This window comes from Lactuca serriola, chromosome 4 (assembly GCF_051521515.1).
Source record: "Lactuca serriola cultivar US96UC23 chromosome 4, Lser_US96UC23_V15, whole genome shotgun sequence".
Classification (NCBI taxonomy): domain Eukaryota; kingdom Viridiplantae; phylum Streptophyta; class Magnoliopsida; order Asterales; family Asteraceae; genus Lactuca; species Lactuca serriola.
In genome coordinates this window covers 139353395-139375531 of record NC_136411.1, presented here as the reverse complement: position 1 = coordinate 139375531, position 22137 = coordinate 139353395, and the positions used below count along the sequence as shown (strand labels likewise).

General features: G+C 36.3%; 1 protein-coding gene across 1 annotated transcript; it reads right to left on the bottom strand.

The window, feature by feature from the left end:
• Window positions 1–1359: 1359 nt before the first annotated feature.
• Window positions 1360–2856, bottom strand: LOC145098862 (uncharacterized). The gene is made up of 6 exons (XM_079036457.1): window positions 2710–2856; window positions 2491–2590; window positions 2210–2352; window positions 1778–1976; window positions 1602–1711; window positions 1360–1521 (listed from the first exon to the last, which is right to left on the bottom strand). The coding sequence occupies exons 1-6, from the start codon at window positions 2854–2856 to the stop codon at window positions 1360–1362; spliced, it is 861 nt and encodes a 286-aa protein (XP_078892583.1).
• Between the last annotated feature and the right edge of the window lie 19281 nt (window positions 2857–22137).

Here is a 22137-nt window from a genome sequence, read left to right as displayed (position 1 = left end):
CCTATGAATTACGAGACAAGAGAATGCAGAAATACTTTGAAGCAGTGAGAAAACTGGTGGGAAATTTCCAACACTTCACACTCAAACAAATACCAAGATCAGAAAATAAACGAGCGTACATGGTTAACAAGCTAGCATCAACATCAATACATCATTCAACCATCTGACAACGAAAGTACTGGTAGAGTTCTCCCCACAAGAAGCATTGAAGATCAAGAGGTGGCTACCTTAGGGGAAAACTCGCCCAACTAGATGACACCATATTTTGATTACATACTGCACGGCATCCTCCCAGGCGATGGGATAGAGGCAAGGAAGATCAAAATCAAATCCCCCTAGTAAACCATCAGGAACGAAATACTATACAAAAAAAGCTACATTGCATCATGGCTGAAATTCATCACAAAGGAAGTAGGGGAGCTGATCCAAAAGGAAACACACGCAGGAGAGGCACGAGCCAAAGCACTCGCTGGGAAAATATTCACTACTAGAAAAACAGCCTTTTTACGACGCTCATTGCGCGTTGTAAAAGGCTCAGACGACGCGCAAATGCGCGTCAAGAAAGGTCATGTCATAAAGAGAGACGACACACATTTACGACGCTCATTTACAACGCCCAATTACGACGCACGTTTACGACACGCAATACGTATCAAGGAAGGCGTTGTCATAAAGGAAGACGACACGCATTCGTGTGTCGTAACCTTGCGATGCGCGTGTTAATGACACGCAATGCGTATCAAGAAAGCCCCTGTCATGAAATGCCATGTCATAAATGAAGATGGCACACATTTTTGCGTATCATAATTTTAAATGTTTAAAAAAATATTATTTATAGATTTACTAATTTTCAAATTAAATAATACATTAAAAATCTCATAATACAAAATAAAATACCATAAATAACAAAGATAATTCATTTCAATAATATGTCAAATACAAATAATTATTCCAAAAGTGAGTAAATGCTATAAAAAAATGAACTCATTTATATACAATTGCATCATCTAGCTTACTATGTGCCAACAACTCTCTGTGTGTTTACTTTTGCTTGAGTCTCGTTTCCTCTAAATCTTATAGCCATGCCAAAAATATGATATCTTGAGTCTCGTTTCTAGAACCAAAATCACCTTCAATCACCCAATTAAACTCTAATGTTGGTAGACTGGGAGTTCCAGAATCAAGTTTACATCCATCACCTTCAATCACCCAATTAAACTCTAGATCTTCTGTTGTTTGAAAGAAATTGGTGTTTGTACTCTATGAACAAAAAACGCAAAGACCAAGGTTAACATTTGCTATATAGAAATCACAACTGGAAACATTTTTGTTGGAAATAACTAAACAAAAACCTAAATACTAAGCAAAAAAATTATAGTAATCACCATTTAGAGTAGGATGAGGAGTCCGATCAGGCCATAGGAGACCATTTAAGCAGAAATTTAAGTCATTTGGTGTATCTCCAAAGTCACCTCCATATGCCCAGTATTTGCTACCATTTGCATTTTCCTTGAGTAACCCCTGAAACCAGATGCAAATATTTAGAACTACCCTTGCACCACGTTTACAATTTTATAAAATTTAAGAGATGAGTTTCAAACCTGGTCAACCCAATCCCAAATAAACCCTCCTTGCACACCAAATGTGCTATCGATTGCTTCCAAATATTCATAGTGTACAACTTTTGATGAATCCTTCCCATGAATCCACCCTGAAATACATGATTTTGTATCAATCAATATAAATTATAAAGTGAAAGATAACTTTGATGCAAAACAATTCGAATCATATATATACAAGAAAGAAGCAGATGACAAGAATATACAAACGGAGTAGCTTAACAATTCCAAACGAGTCGAAATTGTCACCATTTTGCTCTTCTCAAACATCTTTACTAGAAGAATCATAACAATTACATGACCAACTTTTGTCTTCAATTCATCAAGCGAACTTATCTTCATCCATTTAGGTCGCTCCTTCATTCCAATTAAATTATATTACTTAATTATCTATCCCCACATCTTTTACACAAATAAACTATTTAGGCTGTGTTTGTTACATCCGACATAACAACCTTTTGGTACATATTTTTGTCCCATTGGCATTGGAATTACTGTCAAGCATAGTACCATGTTCTGTCTTGTCCTATTCAAACACTGTACAAAAGCATGCTATAATGTAAAGTAAAAAGTGCTAAAAAAGAATTTACTCTCAAAGCAAACATCCCAAATAGGGAAGAACCCTTTATAGCACGATCATCCTCTGGTGCTATACTATCTGGTGCATTACTGATGAATAATGCGTACAAACCCAGTGCAAATATTAGCATAACTGTCCCAGCAAGATACACATCTACATTCAGATATTAAAAATATAAGCAAAATTTTAAATACCTTTACTTGAAAATAATAAAAATTAAACTTTAATAGTTACTGTTTTTTGTTTTTCAAATTTCTATGGGGGGCAAAATGTAGAAGCTAGTAGACTCGCATATTGCTTCAACCAAACGTATCACCATTTTCCCTGAAATAGATCCTTTCAAGCAGCTTGTCCAGTAGATTTTATATGCATCAGCAACATAAACACAGCCCTAGGAACATCCAATAAAGTCAAGATCACTTTGATTTATCCAAACATAACAATAGAAACATAGAAAACAGAATTACAGATAAATTTACTAAAATAAATGAAAGTATAGAGAATTATTACATAAAGAAAGCATAGCAAGGAGCCAGCTAATGAGCCTACAACAGCCAAAAGTGCACAAAACCGGAAGTCAAATATCACATGTTCAGTAGCAGACATGGAAACAAATGGATGTATTACAAGCCTGCAAGAGAATCCATGGTCATTCATGTTCGAAATCTTGTTACATAAGTGTGTAGTTGGCAATGATATCTTATTAAGTTCATGAGAAGTTTCATTTGCTACAACTTTGTTTGTAGCGAATATGAAATCATGTAACTTATCATCTTCTCTGCCATTATCTACATCCTCACCATCTGAAACTGTTTAGCTACTGCGGTCCCCACAAGAAGTTACAAAGCCTAAAGCATCATCATTACCAACATCTTCAGAGCATTTAGAAACGGATTCCACAAACTCAGATGTTGTGTCTGAACTCTTGTCATCTGAATCTTTTACACCATTAACTTCTTCTAGAGAACTATTAGTTTTCTCCACAGGCAAAGGTCCACCACAAGTCTTATTCTGGTATTCTGTTGGAAAAGAACCAGTATCAGAAACCAATGACTTCAATTCATGCTCAAGAGAATCATTTTCAGTTTCTATGATTTCAAGTGTCTTTGTCAGCTCTGCTTTCCATACATGTAACTTGTCCATTGCATTAGATTTCACAAATTTAGACCCTGGAGAACTTGATGCATCCATCTGCAACAGTTCATCAAGTGCAGAGCTCAAGTTAAGCTCCAAATTAGATGATAATCCCTCTGTCTGATTTTCAGACACATGACAAGAAGCAACACTAGGATTATAGGTGTCATTATCCACTGTAATTGTCTTAGTAGATTCCTTCTCTTCTAGACCTGTCATGGCAAAATAGCACATACAGTTTTAGATTCATCCTTTCATATCATATAACAAAAAGCAATGTTTTAGAACCCGGTGTTGTAGACTCTTAGGGTTTTAGAATAAGTTTAAACATTAAGAAAACACATAGCCACAACTTCTAGATTATGAGAATTGATCCTGGTTCTAGTCGTTTTCAGATTTGTTAGTCTTTGACTCAAAAAATAAAAATAAAAAATCTTCTAGAATCTTATTGTCGAAGTATTATTTTTATGGCATGTTAGAGATGAAGATTTTTGGTATAGTTACAGATGATGATACTGCACTAGATCAGAATGGCTGAAACACTCAACTTAATTCCCCAAATGACTGAAAATTTAGTGACCATCCAAGTTTCAACATACCGGGTCAACCAAGGTTTTAGAAAATTGACAAAAGGCACTTAAAATTAACAAATCAAAGTATATTATTTACCTGGAGAGGAAGTGCAGGCATAGGAGTAAGGAGTAGCAGGAGATGCACATTCTGAATAACCATTGACACTAGGGCTTTTATCAGTCAGACTAGAAGGACTAGTAAGCAAAGGTTCAGAGCCAGTGACACCATCAACCATACAATTTCTAGCTGCGGCCTCTTTATCAAGAATATCTTCAGGGTCAACCTTCTTTTTCTCATACTTGGCAAGGCCTTCCCCCCATCTAAGGCGCTGCTTCTTGGGTGGAAGAAATAAGCAGTAATGGATAAAAGAAACAAAAAAAATGAACTGCTAACAGCTTACATAATCTCATGATAAAATTTCAACGTTGGAGCACATACAAAATAGAAACGGACACACATAGCAACATCAACCAGATATACCTAGTTCTGGATTGCTTGCAAGATCTCTCCTCATCAAACAGTTACATAATGGACTTCCATTTGCAAGAAATGTGCAATTGATCACTCAAAGAGTACGTACATACATAAATGAGTGTATATTCTCTTTTACACGTTGACATTATATGAATTCGTTATATGAATGAGTTATAAAATAGTCAATAGGTGTTACACTAACGAGCATATGGCTTCAAAGTCTGTTTTGATAAAATACAAAGATGATGATGGCGAGTTGTTGACTATAACATGTACCTGTGAGCTCAAATTAGCTGAATCGATTGCAGATGGCCTTGTGCTTCCAGATAAAGAACCTTATACCTAAAAATTCGACTTATTTGGGGTTTTTAAATTGCACATTGACGAGGTTACCCCTGAGTAGGAACCACCATTGTTAGAAGAAGTAGAAGAAGACGAAGTGGAAGAAGAAAAGTCGGTTGAGATCGAGAGTATTGAAGTAGAAAAGAACGGGTCCCATTCCAATTTCGAAAGTGAACAAAACCAGAAAAGGAATCTGAAAAAATACCCGATGATCCAGAGTTGAAAGAAGTTGAAATGGAAGATTGATTGTTTGAATTCGCTCAGTTATTCCGAACCCTCGCACGTACTGGGTTGAGAGAAAACGAGAGAAGCAGAAGCTTGAAAGAAAATAAAACTCTAGCACGTGCTAGAGAGAAGGGAGGTGGCGATGGCTTAGGGTTTACAGAGAGATGGGAGGTAGAGAATGAAGGGAGATCTAGAGGAGAGAGTATCAGGCGGGTTTTCAAAATTTTGGGGATTTCGTTTCCCCCCTTGTCTACTAAAAGCGCGTTTCATTAAAATTATAAAGCGACAGGTACAGACGACGTGCGTTTAAGATAAAGTGTCCTTCGTGTTTTTATTTTTTTTCTTGAGACATTAAATTAAGGGCACGCAATAATGCGTGACGTAAATCCTTAAATTTTTTGGAGAGATAACACTATTTTAAGAGCACGTCCTTTTGAGTATCATTAATCAGTGCGTGTCGTAAAAAGCGTGTCATTAAAGGTCTGTTTTCTAGTAGTGATTTTGGCTCGGAATCTACTAACGTGACATCTACAAAGACGCAATGGAAGTAACCAAAAGACGTAGAGAGTGTCAAACATTTGCGCCAATACAGAACCTCCTGGCAAGCCCCATGACTAGTACGTCCAGCTCTTGGCCATTCCACAAATGGAGAATAAACATAAAAGCTCATTTCATTTAAAAAATTGGCGGGCTTTAATAATTGGTGATAGCTTTTGATGTTTTAGGTTCATAAATACAATGAATGAAAAAAAAAAAAAAAAAAAAAACATAAATTCGGTTGGTTAAAAAGGAGACGTGTATTTAAAATGAATAATAGCCGAAAATCATAACTAATTTAAATATATCTAAACTAAAACTAGGTAATTAAAAGAATATATAAACTGTTAACATAACAGCTACGTACTCTCTAATACATTAAAATAATCAAAATATAGTTTATATATTGATGTTCCTTAAACATTGGTATTTTATGATTAACCTACGAACTTAACTAAAAAATAAAACACTAAAAACTATTAAGGATGATGAGATTGTTCTTTCCCCCAGACAGAAGCCACGTGTCACGGTTTTTGATGCAAAACAAAGGTCGGTCACACATGTCCTAAATCCACCACACTCATTATACTAATAATGTATATTAAATTATTAATCAATTTTATAATGTTTTTCTAATAACAAGTATATCATGATAAGTAAACAGAGCATCTGTACAGATAACTGTAACCGACCCTTACTTAGATATGTACATTTTCTAATAAAAAAAGATACTTGAATAAATATATTAATTGCGAACTTGGTACTTCAATTTTGATTAATGTTATTCGCTTATTAATTACAGTAACCAATGGGTGAGGAAATGACCACGGAATGGTAGAGGCTGTAGTGAAGAACGTGTGCGAAAGTATATACGTTACCCCAAGTGTGCAACACCCGAAATAACAAATAAAAATTGTTTAAATTTCTTATTTTATGCTGAGCTACAAATTTGGTGGTATTGAGTAACTTGAGAGTTATTTTAAAGTTTTAATTTTAATTTTATGGCAAAAAGCTCAAAAATAAGATAAGCAAAGCATTCCAAGTAGTAGTGACTTTGACGATGATCGTTTGATTATGAAATAATTTTTTGATGAAGAAAAACACTAAAGAAGGTAAAACTTCAGATTTATTCAAAGAAGACACATCCACTTTTAAAAGTTGAAAACGATGACATGAAAAATAATAATATCATGTTGTATTCATTGGCTTAATTTAGAGAGACCGCCACCTTGCCATGCGGAAAGCGAAAGGCAATTAGGCAACAGAGGATTTTTACAAGTAGAACTTAACATCCCATTGGTTAAATTTATTAGGAAGTTGAAGTTGATGTCTTTTATATTTTCTTTAAGACTACTATGGATAAAAAAAGTAAAACTTAACATCTGATTGGTTAAATTTATTAGGAAGTTGATGTCTTTTATATTTTCTCTAAGACTATTATCGATAAGGTGTTATAACATCAAGGGTGTTGACGTAAACACCTTATTTGTAGTGTCTATTTAAAATCATAGTTAGCTAATCATTTTTATTAATAAAATGTTTTGGTTATATTGTTTTCCGAAAAAGTAATTTTCTCTTTTTTTTTCTTTCTCTCTTTTATATATGCCACTATAAAAATTAATATAAGCTGAGCAACTTTTAACTTTTCATGTTAGTAAATTTTACAAAAAACTAATATCCAAATTTGAGTATATATATATATATATATATATATATATATATATATATATATATATATATATATATATATATATATATATATATATATACACAACAAAACTGCAAAAATGGTTAATGTGGTATGCATTTTTTTTGTTTTAATCTAAACCCCAACTTTTTTGGTTTCGTAGTCATTTTGGCCATGTTTATACGTAAATTTGGTCCCTCGTAAAATTGAAATGACTGTAATGCCATTCTGATATCTTTTTTTTTTTTATGTTTTTTCTATTTAATTAAATGAAAAAGAAAATAATTAATTAATTTGGGCCCACATTTATCTCTCTCTTTCTCTCTCTCATGGGAATTCATTGCTTTTGTTGTTGAATTATCATCTCCTAGACTTTCTTCATGAACTCTTCTTGTTTTGTTCTTCCTCTTTACTGCAGATTCATGAGTTAATGTGCTCAATTCAAGAGATTTATAAAAGGTACAAGTGTTGTAACTTACATGTGAACTGTAAAATGTAAATGTTAACCTCTGTTCTAAGCTTGAAAGGTCGCTGGGAGGTAGCCTTGAGTGTTCGTCTTTTCCATCTGCCTCCAAAACTTGAAGATGATGAATCAGAACTCTGCATAGTAGAATAAAGGTTAATAAATCAACATAAAACATAGATATAAACCCATGTAGAATCGAAATTAAGCATGTTTAACATACATTTCATGGCAGAGTTTTTAGATGATGATCAACCAACCTCCTGTGGCTGCCATCAAGTGAAGAACACAACCCTAGATTTTCTACAGTGAGAATCGTCTCTCATGATTGTTGTTTTTCTGATCATCGAGTTCACCCTCATTTGAATATGGTAATGTGAGAATATTCTCGAAGGCCTTGACCAAATGCAAAACTCTTCCAGAACCAGGTTCATGAATACTCTTTCTTGCTTTATCCAACAGTTTCTCCCTTCTCCTCTTATCACCGGACGTCTCAACAACGTCATCTTCTTCGGATTTTCCTTGAAGACCTACATGTAAACTAGGGTTTTCTTCTTGAACAACTTCACTCCGATTTTAATAACCCTTCCTGAGAAGCCCTAAGAGTCTCATAAGCAACACACAAACATTTGTCCAAATTACCACCAACCTTACACTTATAATTGACTGAAATCGAGGTTTTATCCTTGTCTCTCTTCAAATTCTTCTTCGCAACCACAAACTTCCTCTCCTGAATCTTGTTCTTGGAAGAAGGCGAAGAGATCTAATTAGGTTTCTTCGTCGTCGATTTCTAGACATTAGTCGATGATTTGACTGATGGGGAACTCAAGCGGGGTCAGTGGCACTGCTTCGACGTTCTTGCTGTTCGGTTCTATCGGAGAATCGCCAGAATAAGGAGAAGCTTAGTTGTAGAGGGAGATGACGGGGCTTGTAGGTAGAGAGAGAGAGAGAGATTGTGAACCTATTTTTATTTTTTATATATAAATACTAATAGGAAAACAAAAGAAAAATGGAAAATAAATATAATAAGGGCAATTTAGTCTTTTTAGTTTACCGAATGACCAAAATCACGAACAAGCTACCTCAAAAGGACCATGAATCCAAAAAAGTCATGGTTTGGATTAAAATCTCAAAAAATTGCATACCACATGGACCATTTTTGCAATTTTGTCTATATATATATATATATATATATATATATATATATATATATATATATATATATATATATATATATATATATATATATATATATATATATATATATATATATATATATACCCTGGAATGTTTTTTCAAACTAATGTGTTTTAAACTAATAACTTCAAGTTTTAAATAATGATTTGTTACTTGTTATATACATGAATTCGACATAAGAAAATCAAAGAAAGCATGAACCAACGGATTACAACACAACATAAAATGAAAAACAACAGAAGTTAAGATCTAAATACCTATAAAATAATAAAATTAAATGGAAAACTTTAATTTACATATAATGAATAATAGATATAATAGTATATCATTTACTAATAGATCAAACATATGGGTTTTAATCGTGCGGGACCAGCAACAAAAAAATTATACGTATCTATTACCGGTAAATGTTATTAAAACATATGGCTTTTGACATATTTTTAAATAGGAAAAGAAGTAATATATTTAAAACAAATCTACAAACCTAAGTTTCCATTAAAGAACAGAAATTTAGTGCCGGGTGGATTAGCAGGAAAAAAAAAACAAAAACAAAAATAACAAAAAAAAGGAAAGTAAAGGGAAACGTGACTTTGGTAAGTGATGCTTCTTTTTAATAAAAGCTATCAGGCCTATAATCAAAAGTCAAAACCACTTAAAATAGGATAGAGTGTAGTAGTGTGAAGTGTAGATATAAAAAGGGAGCTAATCTGTATATAATATTTTTTCTTCATACATAACAATTGATGCGTTAAAATGTTGTATTGTACAACTATATAATGCATGAATTGTTGTGTGTGGAAAAAAATGTTGTGTACGAATCACTTCCCATATAAAAAACCTAATATCAAAATAGTATCATCTCACCTGCCACGTTATGTGTGGTGTCGTAACACTATTAGACTCGTAGGCGGGAAACGTCCTCAGGTTTTGAGATTCCTAAATCCTAATACCCATATATGTATAATTTATTTTAAAAAAGGTTATCCAACATTTAACAAATTAACTAATTAGCCCCTATTTTCAATCATTATAAAAATTGTTATTAACAAAATTAAGTAGGAAACATCCAAAAAGATTAAAATATTAGGAAACCAAAACCCCATAAAAATAATAGAAGTTCTAATCTTACTTACACTTGTTAACTTAATTTTGAGTTTAAAAAAACCTAAAATTTATTTTAGACGTCTAAGATAATGTTGTCGTACCACTGCATCTTCTCCGATTTCCACCGGTCTTCTCTCTAGCCTCTGTTGCTCCTTGACTGCCTTGTCGAACTGTTGATTCGTGATTTCCGTCATATTTTGCGAATCTCAGGTCTCCGCATTCTTCGTTGGTCACCTCTCAACAGGAGACTAAAAACAATACTCTTTTTATTTCTCTTTCTCTTCTCCCACCAAAACTAACAGGTTAAAAGGAGTAAGGAGTGGTCATCGGCAAGCCTCGCCATTGTTGTGGTGTCTTCGGCAAACATGGCCTCACACATCTCACTGTGTTGCAAAAACCAAGTGTCTCAGCATGGCCTCGAAAATGAGAGAGAAATAGACTTTTTTTATATAACTTTTTAAAATTACTAGTCGTTTTTTACCAAAAATATTCAAAATTTTAACCATTTTTAACCAATATTAATATTAACATCAACATTCACTTCTTGCCACACTCTAACCTTCATAATTCTAGTTTCTTCTCTCAAATCCTTCATACTCTAGCTTTAAATTTTCCATAACTTGAGGACAAGTTATGGAGGACGTTAAAGAACATTTAGATCATTATTTTTAACAAATCAAAAAATTAATTTATCCATGATCTAGTTAAACTCATAAGTCAAGATAATTTATATCAACAATTTGCAAGAAATTAACCTAATCATATAAACTAATACAAATCTTGAAAATTTTGATAATTATTTTTTAATTGGACAAGGATAATCATTACCATACCAACAAAATCAAATTTTATGAACTAAAACATTTTGTGGTAATGATCCTAATCCAAAACAGGCCAAAAAACCTGAAAAATTGTTGTCTGATCATCCAACTCGTCGAGCCCAACTATGGACTCATCGAGTTCAAGACAAAATGCAACCTACTCGTCGAGTCCAAAAATGGACTCGTCGAGTACATGCTGATAGAACAGTTTTTTCAGCTTTAAAAAAATAAGCCATGTATCAAATACAATAGAAAACAATCATAGACTCTGATACCACTGTTGGGTTTTTGTATACTACAACATCCTATGGTGCACATACAACCCTAAATGCTTTGGATCTATGTTTTCTCTAATTATACATGCAATATTGTTTCCAAAGCATTAAGCCTACAACTAGCATACAATTGGCATAAACAACATAGAATTGAGTTATGGAATTACCTCTTTGTTATAGCTTGTAGTTTTGGTCTTTAAGAACTTAGCACCTCAATGATGCCTCAAATGGTTCACAAACACCATGAACAAAGGAGGGATTTAGAGAGAGATTCTATTCACTCAAAATCGGTTATGGGAACTCCAAGAACACACTAGGGTAACCGATTTTAGCTATAGAGTGACATATATATATTGTAGGATTCTAAGAGTCATGGTTAAACCCTAATCTATACCCTTGGGCTTATTATCCATGATGCATGATTCATGTGGGCTAACTCTTTATGAATTCTTTCATTAACTTAGTCCATCATGTATCATAAGCCCAAACCATATATATAACTAATTTATAGAATTAGTCTCCATTAATTTAATTACTCTCTTTTGATCACTAAATTAATTCTTGATCAATACTAATTAAATCATATGATTTCATATAAATATATTAGAGCTTATAATATATTAATAAATCATAAATAACCTCTTCTCAAAAGTCCATCCTATCAAATTGCTCTGGTGAAGGCAACCCAAATGGACCATGCTACTCTCGGGTTAAGTACATACCAATTATAGTTATAGACTTAGACACCTAATCCAACAACCGCTACATAATGAATAGTTGTGTTGTAATTTTTTAATTATCTTTTGTTATTAATGTTTTTGGTGCTCCCTCCAAATGTGTTGACCAACTAAGGGATGCACACAATGAGAACATTGCATATTTAATTTCTATTGATGATTTAGAGACATGTATATGTCTCGATTAAACCGGTACATTAGAATGAGCTGGAGATACCAGATGGAATTCTCACCTCAAATCAATTGAGATTTTTATGAATATGTTTACTCTTATTCGCAATGTTTTACTTAGAGTTATTAAGGAGGGCATTGGTTTGATCAAACGACATGTAGATTCCGTGTACCAAACTATTACTATTTTTTAGTTTATTTTTGTTCTGCATCTTGAGAAATAAATAATGGAGATCACTAATTTACTTTTCCAAGCTTTAAAAAGGAAATATCAAGATATTTGCAATGCACCAAGGCTCGTTGCATCCACCCAATTACTATTAATAAAATAAAAGAGGAAATATGATATGATTTACTCTATCTCGTTAAGTCCTACTGTTAGCTACATGAAATTAATATCCATAATTTATCTTCCTCCTAATTTAGTAGAGTAGCTCGAGCTTGTAAGGAACATAATGATCATACACTTGAACATTATTATCAGGTGGATATCTTTTACGAATCAATAAATTGTCAACTAATGGAATCAAATCATATGTTTAGTGATAACTCAATACAGTTGCTTCAACATTCAGCAACTTTAGATCCTAAAATTGCTAATGATCCTTTTCGAATTGGTGATATATGCCAAGTAGTAGAGAATTTCTATCTTGAAGATTCCAACGAACAAGAGAAAGTACTTTTGAAGATGCAACTTCAACATTATTAGGTTAATGTCACCAAGCGCACATATTACAAATTATTGACATCTATTTCAGAATTAAGAAGTAGTTGATAAAGTGAAAGACCCTAACTTTCGTATTTCTGAAAGACCCAAACTTTCATACTATTCCAACATTATTCTTAAGTTACTTCCTCAAAACATGCTACATGCATATTTAGAAAAACAATATTTTATATTGATAAACTGATTACAAAAGATTGGATACAAACCGACTAAGTTTTATTACATTACATATCTACCCAGGAATCTACTATTCATATACATACATGAACATTAAAATACAGAGAAATAGTATTAACTATTCTAAATCTTTCAGCAGTATAAAACTATACTGGATACTCATCACCTGCAATTGTTAAACATTGAGAGGGATAAGCGATAACGCTTAGTGAATTCAATAAATAGATACAATATAATCTTATGACTTATATATACCAATATGACAGAAGCAAAAGGGAACAAGAACGACAATAGCATATGCGTATCATATGTCAGGCTTTCAATATCAACTCAAGATTTGATTCAAAGATTTACGATCAATGAGACATAACGATTTCAATACTTGATATGCATCAATAAAGCTTTGGCCCAAATGACACAGAAGACATATAATTTCTGATTAACATTTTGGTAGATTTCAGGCTTATAGCCCTATCTAACCATTTGCCAATACCATAGAATAAAGGTCATTCTCTTACGGAGTCATGCTCTACATGGTCAGAGGCTACATACCAGTCATATCTAACCTTCTGCCAATGCCATAGAATAGAAGTCATTCTCTTACGAGACATGTTCTACATGGACAGAGGCTACATACCAGTACCACCGTGGATCTAATTCCTTTCACTGATCACATGGTCAAAGGTATAACTTTGCTATTAAAAATAACGAATAAAATAACATGGTAAAATAACTTAGAATAATAACACCAAAAATCACATAACACATATAACACATAACATACAATTGTTCCTATATATTGAACTCACCTTAAAATAATCGGGGGTTAAAATAGTAATTTGAGCGGCACATCGGCTCTCGAAAATCCGTTAAAAATTCATAACTTCTTCATATGGAGTCCGTTTTGGTCAGTCTTTTTACCGTTGTACTAGTATTAATGAGACCTTCGATTCTCGTTTAGGTTGTATCGGCTAAATATCACTCGATCTAAAATTCGAGTTTTTAGTTGATTACTGTTATTCCGAAACATAGAAAAATCATAACTTTCTCATACGAAGTCATATTTTGGCGTTCTTTTTATCGAACTTCTCGGTTTAACGACTACTACGACTTTCATTTGGATCACTAAGGCTAAAAAGTAGTTTATCAAAAACTCACTTTTTACGTCATTCGGTGTCGTGCCGGTTTTGTCGCGGATGTTCGATTGGTCATAACTTCTTCGTTATAACTCGGATTTCGACGAGGTTTTCGCTTACAAGTTTCTAACGAAATCATCTACAAATTTAAATAATACAATTTTACTTATTTCAACGTTTTATATTTTCGCTAAATTTCACTATTTGACTTTTAACTGGAATCTCATAAGACTCCCAATATTTTATGAGTGATTTTAAACATAGTTTTACTTCATTTCTAGTAAAAACTATCCGTTAGAACTCAACACTCATCTTTATTCACTTTAAATAATAACAATACACGATTTCAGAATGTGTATGTTACAAATACCTCCTCCTTTTGAGGATTTCGTCCCCGAAATCATAATGGTTAAAACAAATGGGGATACTTCTCTCTTATCTCATTCTTATTTTCCCCAATTATAATTTGGGCATCGATGGTGTTTCCACCTTGACAAGCACCAACTTCACTTCTTTATTACGTAGATTAGTCGTTCTTTCATTTACGATTTCTTCTACTTAACTTATTATCCAGTTTCACCTCTGATAAGTTATAATAACAAACGTGAAGATCGATTAGATCTTTGTAACAGGTATTGCGATGAACACAAAACAATAAATAAGACAAGAGTGGATCAAAATATGTCGAATGATTAGATCAAACAATCCTCAGCAGAGCTCGACTAAGAACTTCCGCTGTAGAGGATTTAGGGTTACAAGAACGATAATAATAAACTTCTGAATAATGCTCTGATCGTTCTATTCTATTGTTTTCCTAAGATGGATGCAAGCACCTATATTTATATTCAACCCTACTAAACTCACGGACGGACAGGCCCATACCGGAGATACAAAAATGGACTAGCTAACGAGCCCAATAGACGCAACATATTATACAAAACGCGACCCAACAATCTCCCCATTTGCGTCAAATTAAAGCGAGACTACTTCTTCTTCTTGCTTGGGCCAGCAGTGGGAACTTTCTTCGTAGTATCAAACAGACGAGAGATTAGCGCGAGAATAGTCTGTCTGAACCGAATGTACCATTGAATCATGTCATCGAAGTACTTGACATCATCCGATGTGTTCTGCTTACATCTGTGGATGATCCCCAAAACATGATCTAAACAAGTAGTGGTGTAGAGGTGTTTGTCAGCCAAGGCGAAAAGACATTTCTGTCCTTCGTTCCTGGTGAACATGACCGAATTCCTTCTCGAGTCAATTTTACCCATATGTATTTGGTTGAGATCACTGGCAGAGCCAACAGGAGATATTGTAGGTTTATTCTTAAATACGCTTGCAATCTCCTGATCCATCAGTGCAACTTCCATGATGTAGCACACTAGCATCCTCTTGAAATGATCGATGATCGGACCGTATTCAGCTTCGTTGGTGAGTAGGATGTTGTGCAAGATAATCCAATCATGGGGATTAAGGTTGGGAAGATCTGCAAGGGAAATAGCATGTTCGGTTTTGGCAGATCCCTGAAGTACCTTGAACCGAATGTTGATGAAGTTCCCTTCACTATACGGCTTCAAGACCCGAACGTTGACAATTTTCTGAGCGCTCCAAGTCTGATACTGAGGTTGAGCAGCCTTTAGATAAAAATTGATTAAGTCCCGATCAACCTGTGGATGAGGATGAGGGAACTCTGCAACGTTGGAGAAGGCATGAAAGATGAACGCCTTTCGGGTCAGTGGCATGTCGAACTGTGAGTCGACAGTGTTGGAACAATCAAGAGAGATTACAGGTTCCAGCCACAAGATACTCGGTGTGTCAATGGCTTCTTTTATCATCCTCTCGAGAGTCCAGGCAGGAAAAAGAGTTTTCCTACTCTCAAGAAGGTCGTGGGCTTCCTTCTATTTACGTTCGGCTTCTTCAGCCTCTCTTGCCACACGAGCACTGATATCAGCCTCATTGCGTCGACTTTTACGCTTCAACAAGTCGGCGATTGTTTCTTTATCTTCATCTTCATCCTCCTCAGCAATCTTTTTGCCTTTGTCTTTCACACCTGAACCGGAGGCTTGGCCTACTGGAGGAGGTTCGGTTGTGTGAGTTGCCTTTGAGGTAGGAGGTGATTGAGACATTGATTCCTTCTCTCCCCCTTGTTTCGGAATGGACACGAAATCAAGTAGCCCTTCGAGTTTGCTGAGCACGGCAAGGGCGGGAGCGAGCTTCTCTGCAAGGTTACGCCTCACAGTATAGTTAAGAATAGGATCATGTGCTTCGAGGATGTTGGAGATGGCAGAGTGGACATCCGAAACACACGACTTTATCACCTCCCTTTCGGACCGAAGAGAGTCAATCTCCTGTTGAGATTTGGAGAGTTGAACGCTCTTGACCTTCAGAGCAGTGGTCTTCCTGGCAAGAACATCCATAAGAGAGTTCTCGGCAGCCAAATCTTCTTGTAGCTTCAAGAGACGCTCGTCAATGGTTGTGCGAAAGGCTGAGTGGTCGTCTGAAAGCATTTGACGAAAAGAAGCGAAGGACTTCAACTCAGTGGAGACTGACGTTGCCAGCTGGTGAACAATAGGTTCGAACGTAGTCTTGGCAGCATTTGCACTCTCCTGTAAAGACTTTAATAGGGAAGAGGCATCAGAAAATAGTTTATCGACTTTTTCGGTCGCAGCCTGACAGGCTTTTGTTGAGGCATCTATGGCGGAGGTTGCAGAAGCAATGGAATCTTGCTGAGTTTTAGAGAAGGCGTCAACAATCTTCTGAACTGCATCTTCAGATAGGGATGACTGAGAAGTGGAAGAGGAGGCGATGAGCAAGTCAATCTTGTCATGGAGCTCCTTGAGATGTCTTTTTGTGACAGGAGCATCGTCATCGTCATCACTCTGTACTTGAAACGGACTATAGTAGACTGAGTCAAACGTCATATCTTCCCCGCCAAGGAGTGGTTCTTCTCCCTCTGAAGCATGACCAGGAGAAGGTGGTGGTGGTGAAGCTGGTGGTGTAGTAGTATGGGTAGGTTCGGGTTGGGTTGTTTCGGGTGTTGGTGTAGGTTCAGGTGCTTTTGTGGTTTCGGGTGCTGGAGTGGTTTCGGGTGCATCAGTATGAACCCCCGTATCAGATACGTTGGCTCTAACATCTGCAGTGGATGTTGTGGTTGCGTCGGTGAATATTGGTGTTGGTATTGGGATGGAAGTGGGTGGTATTGAAGTAGTGGAAGTTATGGGGGGAATAGAAATAGGAATGGTTTTAGGTGGAGAGGAAATTGGAGAAGTAGATGCATGAACTTCTGGGGTAGGAGATCTGGGTGGAGTGTTGCCACGTGGAGAGTCATCAGAATCTGAACTCTCACCCTCAGACTCGCTTGAGGAGGAAGCGATAATCAGCTTTCGCTTCGGCTGAGTTTTTCTTCCCTTCTGCTGTGGAGACCGAGCAGGCTTGGTGGGTTTCCTCTTCTTTGGAGATGGGCCTTTTGCTTCTTTTGCCACCTGTTTCCCCTTATCAGCCTTTTTGCCTCTTGGAGCAGGCTTGTCGACGTCACGTATTGACTTCAACATCTCTGGAGTAAGATCCCTCGGACCAGAACGCTTGAAACCTTTGTACGTCTGGATAATTCGGCTGTCAGCAGGAACATCCCCATACATGGTTTCCGGAATAGACCCGTTGAACGGAAACTTTGAAGCGTCCGACACAATGATCTTCGTGGTATGGAAGGTACCAATCGAAGACATTGGAGCACCAGCGACAATGGGGACGTGGTACTTGTCCATCACCCATTTCCTGATAAGAGTCATGAACCTAGCATACGAAATCTCTGAATGTCTGGAGGTAGAGGAGAGACTAGATGAGTTGTTGCCATAGAACAGACCCATAATCCATGTTGATGCCATTGTAGATACCATACATTATGGAGAGAAATAGATGGCTGGCACCATCAGATCCAACACTTCTCTCGGATAACCCCTTGAAGAGAACAGTGAACATCCCATTCCACTGTGGAGGTAGACATGGCTTCTTGAACTTCGTGACCGTAGAAAGCACCTCCGTATAACCCATGTTATAGAACATGTTGAACAAGTGACCCATTGGAATCGTTTCAGGGTTAACCCTCGAAGAATCAGGTTCAAACCCTAACAGCGAGCAAAACCTTTGCTTTGAAATTGACGCCTTGTGCTCAAAGACATCAAAAAAGATTCTGTCAACAACCTTGTCGTAGTGAGCGGTCGCAAAGATCTGTGACAAGAACTCCATCGGAAAAGTGTCAGCCTTGGTAAGTGCAGGAGCGATCGGAGAAAACTTCAGACACTCGATGATGGGGAACATGAAGGCGTCGTAAGCATGAGGGGTTAAATCGATGATTAGGCTTTGTTGTGGGCGAATGGGCAAAATGTGGGATGTTGCGTGAACGGAAGATGAATCTGCCATTGCTTGAAGAAAGTGGAGAAGATGATGAACAGGGAAGGATTAAGGAATTTTTGCTCTATGGGAATATTAATTGCAATAAAGAAGTAAACGAAGGAATATGTTGCCTTTTATACTGGGGGTTAAGGAGAGAGAAAGATCTGCCCAAATCTTCGATTGAAAATCGAAGGGTTTTTCGGAGTTGACTGATGCGTGACAGTTGGGGTTGCCAATGATCACGCATGAGAGAGAATGTCAGGTCCCTAATAACACGCCTTCCCATCAGGCGCCATTTGGAGACGAGACGGTTCAGATTCACACGCGCCCCTCTTGCGCCGTTTGGAGATGAAACGGTTCCGATTCGCACGATTTCCCTTTTAGCGTCGTTTGAAATCAAATCGATTAGACTCCCGCCTGAGTCAGCATGTCATCATCTTATCCCTTTAAATTGTAACGACATCTTTTGAAAAATGCTCCCACGTTGATTAAAATCAACCATAGCCTTTAATCAACCGTCAATCCAAGTAAAATGCCTTGTAATTAATAGAACCTGAATTTAGGAAAATCAAAGATTTTCGTGCTTAGGGTGTAAAAGAAAAGAAATAAAGCAATATTTTTGGGAAAATATGTGATGTCAATAAAGACACGAAACAAATGATCCCGGGCACGAATCTCTTCCTTCAAAGTCAAGAGAGACCTTAAAGTGTTTGTGTGGTTTCCCGTTGAATAACGATCAAACACTTATTAAGAAGTGTTGAAAGGCTTGTTTTAACTAGGCTTATTAGGGTGGCTTTCGCTTCGATTCAAACTTCCTAATCTTGATATAAGATAGAAAGCGAACGAAGTACTTGTGAGACCGGTGTAGTCTATTGAACAAGTAGGTTGGAGATAATTTAATTTGGCTAGGAAATATGTATATAAAATCTCAATGAAAATTTAAAACTGGATCCCAAGGGAAGAAATGTTATTGGTGTTAACAATTTCATAGGAATCACACAAAAGAAAATTTTGAGATTTCATGGAGGTACGTCCGTCAATGCATTAGTGAAAACTAGAGCAAATTAATTGTTCACCGTCAATTCGTATTGGATATTGAATTTTGGGTTTCACTTAGATCGTAGTGGCACGAAACTAAGATCATGAACACAGTAATTGTGTAACCATAAACCTCAGTGGTAATTTTTGAGAGTCGCAAGGGTTACGTTTGTGAAACGAATGTGATGGAGAAATGCAATTTAGATGGTGTAAGAAATCAAAGTACCTCTGCTGTGAAAAATAGGACCAAGCAGAAAACTCTTATCTCATGTGAGAAGAGAGTTAGGTAGCTCATGATTAGAATAAATATGATAGCCTAATTGGGAAGACAAGGTTTGTGTATACCAAGTCATTAAGGCTATTATTCAGAATCAGGTGAGGCTTTGGACACATACAACAGCATGCTTCTAGGGACACTTAGCTAATTCAACAATTTCCCCATAAACGAACACACAAATAAAATTAAAGCCAAAAAAGAAAATTAAGAACGAAATATTTTTGGAGTTTTTGAATTTCTAAAAAAATATTTTTGGAATTTTTGATAATAATAAAAATAAAATGAAATAAAAAATAAGACAAAAGAAAAAAAAATACAAAGAAAAAAAAATTTGGAACCGAACCCGAGCCTTCGGTTTATTTCGGTTGTGAAAAACTTTGGAACCGAACCCGAGTGTTCGGTCTATTTCGGGTGAGAAAAATTTTGGAACCGAACCCGAACGTTCGGTATATTTCGGTTGCCAAAGAAAATAGGTTTTAAAAAGAGAATAACTTTGACAATAAGATAAATGCATTTGGAACAATTATACATAAGATCTACAACCAAGAAAACTACCTTTGATTGATGAGCGAAAAGCAGATTATTCAACCGAACCCGAGCGTTCGGTTCATTTCGGTACATTAGTACAAGACCCGAACCCGAACGTTCGGTCTATTTCGCTTCTTACTTTTGAGTTTGAGAGGTAATGTTTGGTACCGACTCCGATTCCATCATACCTAGCCCTTGTAGAATTTTGTTGAACGACGTTTAAGGAAGAGCTTTGGTGAAGATGTCAGCCAGTTGATCAGTGGTTCGAACAAAATGAATTTCGACGTTCCCATCTTCCACATGATCCTTAATGCAGTGATATCTCAGTGCTATGTGCTTAGTCTTGGAGTGTTGTACTAAATTATGACAGATCCTAATTGCACTTTCAGAGTCACAATATAGTGGGATCTTTTTCATATTGAGTCCATAGTCCCGGAGTTGTCTTTGGATCCAAATCACTTGAGAAGTACAGGAAGCAGCTGCGATGTATTCTGCTTCAGCGGTAGACAGAGACACACAGGTCTGTTTCTTTGATTTCCAACTAACCACCTTCTCGTCTAGGAATTGGCAGCCTCCAGTGGTACTTTTCCTGTCTAGTCCACAACCTCCAAGGTCTGCATCTGAATAGGCTTGAACGAAGAAACCTGAGTTGGATGGATACCATAGGCCTAAAGAGGTAGTTCGCTTGAGATAACGGAGTATGTTCTTCACTACAAGCATATGAGGTTCACGTGGATTTGCCTGAAATCTAGCATAGTAACAAACAGAGAACATTATATCAGGCCTGCTAGCAGTAAGATACATCAGAGAACCGATCATCTGGCGATATAGCGTAATATCAACTGCTGGCTTATCCAATGATGGAGTGAGCTTGGTGCCGAACGCCATTGGAACTTTAACCTTTGAATCTCCCATCATGCCAAATTTTGCAAGGAGAGTCTTCGTGTAAGCTTCCTGATTAATAAAGATGCCTTCGGGTCCCTGTCTAATATTTAAACCAAGGAAAAAGTTAATTGGACCCATTGAGCTCATTTCAAATTTAGTCTCCATCAACTTTTTGAATTCAGCCGTTAAGCTAGGATTCGTTGAGCCAAAGATGATATCATCGACATAAATTTGAACAATCATAAGGTGGTTACCTTCCTTCTTATGAAAGAAGGTTGGGTCAACCAAACCTTTTTTGAATTTGGACATCTTTAAAAACTTGGTTAGCGTTTGATACCAGGCCCTCGGAGCTTGTTTCAGTCCATATACGGCTTTGTCCAAAATGTAATAGTGATTGGGGTACCTTTCATTGACGAATCCAGGAGGTTGCTCCACGTACACCGTTTCTTCAAGTTCTCCATTTAGAAATGCGCACTTGACATCCATTTGGTAGACCTCAAAGTTTTTGTGTGCAGCATAGGTAAGAAATATTCTAACGGATTCCAGCCTAGCTACAGGAGCAAAAGTTTCTTCATAGTCGATTCCTTCCTCCTGACAGTATCCTTTCACCACCAGACGGGCTTTGTTTCGTATCACGTTGCCTTCCTTGTCCATCTTATTTCTGAAGACCCATTTGAGACCAACAACTGAGGCATCTTGAGGAGTTGGAATGAGGCGCCAAACTTTATTCCTTTCGAATTCATTCAGTTCGTCTTGCATAGCTTGAACCCAATCGGAGTGATCAAGAGCAGTGTTAACTGTCTTTGGTTCAACTTTTGAGACGAAGGAGTTAAACATACAGAATTCTACTTTTGAAAATAAGGAAGTTTGTTTTGCCTTTAGTTGTGATCGGGTCAGGACCTTTTCAGAGACATTACCGACAACCTGGGAAACAGGATGATCTCTGGTCCATTTGACAAGAGGAGGGTAATTTGGATCATAAGATGGATCCAATTCCGCGTTTACCATCTCTTCTAGTTCAGATTGACTGTCATCGTC

Coding starts and splice junctions, on each gene's coding strand:
- LOC145098862 (XM_079036457.1), bottom strand. CDS start 2,856: ATGAATGACCATGGATTCTCTTGCAGGCTTGTAATACATCCATTTGTT. Junction 1,977..2,209: donor TTGGGATGTTTGCTTTGAGA/GTAAATTCTTTT, acceptor ATTGGAATGAAG/GAGCGACCTAAATGGATGAA. Junction 1,522..1,601: donor TTTGGGATTGGGTTGACCAG/GTTTGAAACTCA, acceptor ATCTGGTTTCAG/GGGTTACTCAAGGAAAATGC.